Source organism: Eurypyga helias, unplaced genomic scaffold, assembly GCF_000690775.1.
Source record: "Eurypyga helias isolate BGI_N326 unplaced genomic scaffold, ASM69077v1 scaffold33251, whole genome shotgun sequence".
In the NCBI taxonomy this organism is placed as follows: domain Eukaryota; kingdom Metazoa; phylum Chordata; class Aves; order Eurypygiformes; family Eurypygidae; genus Eurypyga; species Eurypyga helias.
Genome location: NW_010232022.1, coordinates 2603 through 11128, shown reverse-complemented (window position 1 = coordinate 11128; position 8526 = coordinate 2603). Strand labels below are relative to the sequence as shown.

General features: G+C 48.5%; 1 protein-coding gene across 1 annotated transcript in view; it reads left to right on the top strand.

The window, feature by feature from the left end:
- Positions 1-543: 543 nt before the first annotated feature.
- Positions 544-8526, top strand: part of LOC104516831 (serine/threonine-protein kinase WNK1-like) — a gene marked incomplete at both ends in the record, with an annotated part of 10561 nt that continues 2578 nt past the window's right edge. Inside the window, 4 exons of the mRNA XM_010161286.1 lie at positions 544-623; positions 1154-1812; positions 2718-2920; positions 4109-4303. Coding sequence (XP_010159588.1) covers positions 544-623; positions 1154-1812; positions 2718-2920; positions 4109-4303 — 1137 coding nt within the window. The remainder of the gene's footprint in view (positions 624-1153; positions 1813-2717; positions 2921-4108; positions 4304-8526) is intronic.

Below are 8526 nucleotides of genomic sequence, written 5' to 3'. Positions count from 1 at the left end.
CTGATTTAAAAATAGAACGTTATTTCTCAGCTCTGTAACCTTATCCTGCCTGTGCATACAGCACTGAAATTAGGAGCTGACACCAAAGAATCCAGCTCTGAAAGCTTCAGATAGACTGCTTTGGGTAAACGAGGTTTATAGCATTTCTTCAACTTAGCACTTTTAATAAATTGGCACCAGCGTTTGTGGAATTTAGGCAGCCAGTGGGGGTATAGAATTAAATTAATGTAAATATCAGTTCTGTTTTTGGTTCTTTGGCTATTTCGCATCCCTGTTTGAAATCAGCGTGCTTTTTGTTTTTACTGCTACCTAAAAGTGTGCTTTTAGTAAATGCACTGTGCAGGAGAGCTTTATCAACAAATGCTTCTCTTCAGTATTGCAGTTTGATATTCTGCCTGGTCAAGTTGAAAAGAGGAGATCATGAATCCAAAGGCCTGCTAGGAGCTAGCTGATAGCTGAGTTTGAAGTAGATAAAAAGAAATTGTTGGCATTGAAATAATTTGTTGCACACTTTTCTCTTAATCCCCTTCTCCTTTTCCTTAGCTCCAGCGTCATGTGGAGGAGAGAGCAGTGCTACGGCTCCGGCAGCAGGAGCTGGTGTTCTTAAGATGGGACGGTTTCAGGTAGGAGATGTTCAGCTGATTTGGCTGTTGATATGGGATCTTTGCTGAGCAATTCCTGCACGCTGCCAGCTCAGTGTGCCTTGCTATGGCCTTTCTGTGGGAAGGAAATGTCCATGTGGAGCTTGGGAATGCAGTGCTTTGTGCCCATGCTGTTTTCATTCCGGGCAGAGACTGCACTGGACTGTGCAGGTCTGGAGTTGTGAATACAGCATTTTGTTGTGCCGGGCCTTAGCTGTGTAACTGTTGGCCTTGGCCTTTGCTGTTAGCTGCTTTTTGGCTGATGGTGCCCTGTTTGTGCAGGAAGTCCTCTCTGAAGCTGCTGTGGTTCTTGGAGTTAATCCTCCAGGTTGCTGGGAAGTACTGTTTTGTGTGGCAGCCTGTTACTCGGAGGGAAGCAGTAGCTTGGGTTGTGGCATACCGAGGAAATGAGTTATTTTCCCCTCTCAGATGCATCTCATTAGTAAGGTAAACAAAAGCATCACGTTAAGGAGGGACTAAGGAAAGTCTTTGTGATTGTGTTTCTATTCTAGGTATCCGTGGCAGTGGATGATGTGCTAAAAGAGGGTGACAAACCCAAAACTAAGCCGGTGCAATTTGAAACCACCTCCACTGATTCTTCATCTCTCTCTGGCAGTAGCCCAGAGAGTACACTGGTAAAGCAGGCTGGCAGTCGGAAAAGCGAGGCTGTTGCCGACTCTTCCTTGGATGTGGTAGACAGCATTGCTCCGACAGTTCCTGTGCTGCAATTACCGGTAGATGTTGCTCAGCCTACGAAGGTCGGGCGCTTTCAGGTAACAACAACGATGGATCAAGTGGGGCGCTTTTCGGTGTCAAAGACTCAGGATGAGGTCACCTGTGCAGAGAAAGAGCCAATGACTCTTCCTCTCTCTCTGGACTTGGAACAAGTTGCTTCTTCAGCTGCGTCTCCGAAGAAAGAGTTGGAATCAAGGCAGTCCCCACACATGAATGGTCCGTCCTCTGAACTGGAGGCTGCCTTCTTAAGCGGGATGGCTAAGGATTTGGATGACGGCTCGGGGAGTCCGGACTCCCTCCAGCCCCTGGGGTCAAAGATCAGCCTCCCCATTCAGAGCCTTAGCAACTCATTCAACTCTTCCTACATGAGCAGTGACAATGAGTCGGATATCGAAGATGAAGACTTGAAATTGGAACTCCGTCGGTTACGGGAGAAGTAAGGCTTTTTTCCTTGTGTGCTTGTGTAGGAAATGTGTAGCAGAGGCTTAAGATGAATTTCTCTTCATTTCATCTGGAATTTACTTCTCACAACAAAAGAGTAAACTTTAAAAGGCTAAACCGTTGGTGAGTCTTAGGACCCGTTGTCAGTGTTTATGTGGGAAGTAAGATTCCTTGGGGAAAATAATAGGTAATAATTAAAGTATATGTGTTTGTGCTTTATTTTCTGACCTGTAGTCTTGTTGCATGTGTCTGTGTGTGGATTGATTGCTGCACTGTTAAGGCTGCAGATGCATAGGAGCTTTTGCATATCATGGAAATCCATTAGTTGGTGGGAATAGTGGTGTCTTGTTTGAAAATGACACACAGCTCTGTATTTTGGATGATTTTCCTCTTTCTGAAGAATCCCTGTGGTCTCCAAACAAAATTTAGAAATCAAGCCATGTGATCTACTAATCTGTGTGTATAGAAAGTTGAACTTTTTCTAGGGCAGCTGGCAATTTTAAGTTTTGTGTATGTGACTGCTCTGGAAAAATGGAGGCATAACAGTCTCTGAGGCCATATCTCTCAGAAAATGAGTAATCTAGCTGTTCTTGGAGCATTTTAATGCCGGATGATTTAATCTTCTACAGCCAGCATACCTTGTTTGTATTTACGTTTATCCTGGTTTTGCCATTACAATATTGGGATGTTTTTGTTGGAGTTCTGGCCAGGGTTAGAGCACAGTGGACAAGGACAAGTTCTGCCACGTGCCATCAGCGGTGGCTTGTGGAAAAGACTTACTGCCTCCTTTCTTAACTGTTAGTGGGAGTTTGACCAAAGAGTCTGGCCGGGATGGACTGGAGGGCAAGGATTGCATGTGTATGTAGCTGTTCTAAGTCATACTCTCTTGTAACTCGTTAGGCACCTTAAGGAGATCCAGGAGCTGCAGAGTCGCCAGAAGCAGGAGATTGAGTCACTCTACATGAAATTGGGAAAGGCACCACCTGCAGTAATTATCCCCCCAGCTGCACCTCTTTCTGGAAGGAGGAGACGTCCTACTAAAGGAAAAGGCAGCAAGTCCAGTCGTAGCAGCTCCCAGGGAAATAAGAGCCCTCAGCTATCAGGTAAGGCACTCTCCAAGGTTTTGGGTGGATAAAACAGACCAGGAACCATCTCTTGCTCTTAAATCTACGTCTGTGTCTCTGTCTTGTCTTGTGTGTCCCTCAGTTCCTCCACTGCCTGGATTACTAGATCGCTTTTGCTGTTTGGTTTTCTTGCTTGAGACTTTAGCAATCTACTCAAAGATACTGTTGTGCCTTAAGAGCAATTTTGAAGTTGTGATTTGTGTTTTTTAGAAGTTAGTCATCTGGCTGTAGCCTAGGAGGGTTGGGGAACCTCCTCTCTGGGCTGAAAAGTGTAAATATACAATATGGGGGGGAAAATGTTGATTTACTTGTTTAAGATTAACTGTTCTTGTTGCCTCCTGAAATTAGTTTTGCAGAATGGGGCTGGTTTCTTCAGTCACCTTTGTTTTTTCTACTTCAGTAGCACTTAAGCAGGGTGTTACTAGTGTCCTTAAACTTCAGAACCCTACGCTTGATGGGTTTTAAAGTTTTGTAATGGAGTTGCAATTTTTTTGTACTTAAATTTGAGTAAGTGTCAATTGTCAGGGCGTGCTTTCTTACTAAAAGCATTTTGATATTAACCAGGACTCAGAAAACTAGTTCTGTTTACTGTTTGAATGACGCGGATGTCAGCTGCTCGCTGCGTAACTGTAGACGCCTCTCCAACCCTGTGGCGTGGAGTAAACAGTGTTGGAGGGCCAGCACTGGGAGCAGGAATATTTGTTCCTGCTTCCTGCACGTCCACTTTGGTAATTCCACGTCATGCTCCAGTTTCTGTGTCCAGTCGCTCTGGCTGCTCACTTCTGGTTTGTTACGTGATAGGGGAGCATGTGACACTGAGCTAACACAGAGTTGCCTTAAAACTTCAAGGAGGGAAGAATTTTTCCAGCCTCTCTGCTTTCTCAGAAACCAGAGTGGTTGTCTCCCCATCTTTTGCCTGGATTGTCATGCTTCTCCAGAGGATATCCCTTTTTTCCCCCACCCACTAGAGCATTTTTTTCTGTATCACTAGTAGTAGTTCAACCGACCATTTGAGTTACTTGGCAGTGACCTCACTCCCTAAGAAATGTTCCAGTCAAATTTTTCCTCTGTTTTTTGTTCCTGTCCCTTTGGAACCATGACAGAAGCTTGTAGAACGTTGTGGGGGAAACCGAAATGCTGAATGTCTCTTTGCCTTCCTTCCTCTAGGCAATCTGTCGGCTCAAAGCGCGCCATCAGTCTTGCCCCCCCAGCAGACTCTTCATCCTCCCGGTAGCGTGCCAGAGGCTGGGCAGAACCATTTGTTACAGCCCCTCAAACCTTCACCTTCTAGCGAAAATCTCTACTCTGCCTTTACCAGTGATGGTGCCCTCTCGGTACCGAGCCTTTCCGCACCAGGCCAAGGTAAGACCCCAAGCGGAACGGCTGTCGAGTCTCGCGCCTCCGTTACCGGTGAACAAACCAGCGGCCTGATGACGCTTGATTTTTATTTTAATACATAGCAGAAAGTAAATTGGCGGCCTCCAGCCCATGCGTGGAGGCCGATACGGCTGTGTTCCTGCCTTCTCGCGTAGGTGAGATGTCTGGAGGTGGTTGAAGCGACGAACACAGAACGCGCGGCCCTGTCCGCGTTAGGAGAGCGCCAAGGAGAACAGGAGAGTGTGGTGGTGGTGGCAAGCATGGTTCTGCTCGCCTGGGGGGAAAGGAATGGGCTGAAAGGATGAGGAGGGGGGTCGGAAATCAGAAGGGAGAGGAAGGAAGGGGCACACAGAGCAGCTTTAGTGTTCACAGGTAATTGAAATGGTAGGGAATTTCTGAGGACTCAGAGTCCATTTAGACTCCCAAACTGCTTTGGCTGTTGCTGTCAATGGGATTTCTAACAAGGAAAGGTAAAATTGGCTCATGTTCTGCATCTGTGAGTTAGAGTTATCCTGGAAGGAAGTGTTAGTGTAGGAGGATGGGATGGTAGGAATAATACTCATTTACCCAAGTTACTCAAGTTGTGGATTGTTTGTTGTTAATATGTTACCAAATACTGTCTCAGACACAGCTTGCTCTGATTTATTTGAGAGGGAGGGCTTTTCTGCTTGCCAGTCATTAGGTGGCTCACAGCTTGATTCCTTTACTTCTCTGAACTTAGCTGTTCCATTTTTTTCCCCCCTTGAACATATTTCTGAAAAGTTTTGCCACAGGCTGGTAGAATACATCAATTCCAATCCGTGTTTTTGCTGGAATTGGCTAAGTGCAGCCAGGAGATGGAAACAGACTTTTGGGGAAGAATTTCCTATAGTGTGTTTTAATGAGCTGTTTCAGGTATTTTGGAGCCCCTTGAATCACCTCCCCATATCTAGTCATGCAGTACCGTTTTGTAATTGGACACTTTCGCCAGGATTTGGCTTTCCTACAGACTGTAGCCTTATTGTTGGGTTACGTAGTGGAGAGTCACGCTGCAGACTGGGCCTCATGTCTGGAAGTATTGGCGGGAGTCTTCTCGCTCCGTATGTTGTCTACGTACTCTTCGGTCCGCACTTGGAGGCTTATTCTTGTGTGTCGTGTTAAAGCATTTCACCCTTCCAACCTCCAGTTGCTAACATCTTGTAGTGGTGTTCTGTCTCTTCTCCTCTCCTTCCTCTGTTCTTCCCCTTTTTGTTTTCTCACAGGCTGTGCGAAGTTTAACTGTGCGTCTGAGAGAGTGACGTTCAAGCCTGGTGGCAGGAGGACCCGATTTCTGAGTACGCCCTGCTTGGCTCTTTGTGTGTAACACCTTTACTCCTTCCTTGTCTGGTTTTCGTTTTGTCTCCTTTGGTTTTGGTTTTCTGCTGCTTGGATCCGTTTCACGCAGCCCGTTCTCATCTGCCACCTTGTATCCCATTCCATGGCTCCGCTGAGCTGCTCTTAGCGCATCTTTAGAAGTTTGGGTTCTCGGGTGTCGCTCAGTCCCTAGTAGCACGTGCTCACTTTCGCTAAGCTGGTTGTGCTGGCTCTTTCGTGGCTGGTCAGTGACAAGACAAACTGGGGGGGAGGGTTACCAGGCTGGGGGTGCACGAGCGTTTTCCTTCAGCCTCCCCTAGTAATTACGCCTCGGCACATGTGCTGGCCTGAGACCCGGAGGGCAGGCAGTCTTCCTGCTGGAACAACGAGGAAGATTTCTTTTCCAAATTATGCCTTTGGACACTGCTCTAAGCGATGGGGAGGATATGTTGCCGCTCTGCAGCAGTGTGCTTGCTGCGCAGGGTGCTCCTCACGCCGGCGCTGGTGACGGGGCAGGGCGTTGATGCCATCTGCCGGCAGCTGACGTTGCTGCTTGTGTTCATGGGCACACGGATCGCTGCTCGTTGAAGCGCTGGGGGGTCAAAAAGTACTTGGAGAGTATCTTCAGGCAAACTCAAAAGATCCTTAACCTGCTGATGGGCCCAGGGTTAGAAGTCTTTGCTGTGAATTGGAGATTCCCTAAGTGCCCAACCAATAGCAGGTGGGTAAACGGACAACTCCAGGCATCCTGTCAGCCCTCACGAGTTACCTCGCAGCTCTCCCAACATCCTTCAGTTTGTACTGACGTGAGGCCGGACTTAAGAGACCCTCAAACTTCTGATGTGATTGACGTAGTGATACGCTTGAGCCGAGGCTGCTGGTGCAGTGCTTTTTATCGGGAGTGCTGCAACATCTCCAGTGCTGCTTCTGCAGGCCGGACCCTTGACATGTCCGACATTTGTTTCCCACCCTCTGGAATGACTTGGTGTACTAAGACCTTCGGTGGCTGTGCTGCATGACGGTACCGCACGTGTGTAGCATCCGTCTCGCTGCAGCTGGCCCTCGCTGGGCTGGAGAGGTGTGTGCAGGATCTGGCCTTCTGCAGAGACAGCTGCAATGCCACTGGCTCCGTCCTCCAAGAGAGGGAGGGAGGCGGAATTTTTTTCCTGGCTGCTCAGTTTCGCAATGATACCTCTGTCCTGCTCATTGGATTTGGGGATATAAGTACTAATGGTATTTAATTTTTCAAACTGAGCAGCTTAAAGTGGTTTTGCGAGATACGTGGATTTGCGGATGTGCACTGACGACATCCGCAGCCTCACGGTTTGTGGCTCTTCTCTCGGAAGAAGTTAAATTCTTACCAGAGCTGAAGTCCTCCTTAGTCTGGCCTGTCCTGGTTTGGGGTAGGGAATATCAAGAACAGCGATTCTGGGTCTAGAGTTGACAATGAGCTGAATAGATGAGAGTATCACTTACTTGCCTTGGCTTGCTGCAAAGTGAGCATCGTCTGGCCGTAAGAGTACTTGAGCATGTATATCCTTTGCTCGTGGGACTGGATTCCTTTGGAAAAGAGTGTTGTAGCTGTCCTGTAAAAGCAGGTAATACTGGGCATGGCGCAGCTTGGCACGTGGCTTCCTGCAGGTTGCTTGCTTCCCGGAGTCTTGTCCGTGAAACACTGTTGAGGAGAGTGACAACGGAGAAGACGCTGGGTTAGAATTGGCGGTGTTGAGGAAACAGTGCAGTAACCGATGCTTTTAACTGTGCAGCTGGAGAAACAGTGGTACAGCCTGGCAGGGAAGGGCTGAGCTATTCCATGGGCCTGAGAAAACAGGGTGACAAGCTAAAAGCAGTTGACCTATCGGTGCTGTAAACCAGTCAAACTTTGGTAGCTGCAAAACGCTTCCTGTGCCCTGACCAAAGCGGAAGGTGTACTTGCTTTTCCTGTTGCGCTAACAGCCGGTTGTGACAGCAGTGTCTCCTGACATCCTCCCCTTCGGTTTGGGAACCGTGGAGAATAAAGGGGAGCAGGAGGCTGGGCCCCTTCCCGAACGTGCACCTGGTTAAATTGTCAGACCAGTCCTTGGGTTTTCCCAGAACGTCCCCGTGGGGACTCCGAGAGCCCTGCTGTGCTGTGTCCTCTGTTTCTCACCAAGCTTCTTGTACTGTTTGCTGATACTAAACATTTCTCACTGTTTTCTCTTTAACAAATTACTCTCTCTTTGTGCTTCAGGGAAGATGGTGAAAAAAGTCTGTCCTTGCAACCAGCTCTGTAGTAATTATCTTATTTCTGTTATCTCCGATTCCTGATTGTAAAGCTACTCATCAGCTTTTTCTGGTCACTGAAGCCTTACCTCCCTGGCTCTGTCTCCAGCGCAGCGTCTGTCTGTCTGTGTTAAGCCCTCTGATGTGTCCACTCTTGTCAGGGTTCTGACTAGTCTGGCTGCCCCCAGACAAGGGGAGGGGGCTGGAGCCTGCCCTTCGCTGTGGGACCCCTTGCTCATGGCTAACGGGAGCGAACGGAGCAGAGGGGTCGGTCACTCAGTATAATGTGCTGGAGCTGTACCTTTTGAGCAGCTGCTTTGTCTGGTGGGGCTCGTCTCCAGTTGCAGGCACTCCTTCACCGCTTTAGGAGCGCGAGTAAGCCGTCCCAGATCTCCGGTGTGGCTCCCGAAGTGAGAGGTGTTTAGAAAAGCCTGTGTGTGCTCAGGCCACTTAAGACTGGTTTGAAGGTGTCTCCCGACTGCTGGCTTGCGGGGAAACCAGGAGGGGGGAATGAGGGCGTTGTAGGCAGCGGGCTGGAGAGGGGCACCCTGTTTCACGTCAGAGCAGAACCGGGGACGGCTGCTGTGACCGGGCAGGAATGTGGGGGGTTGGTT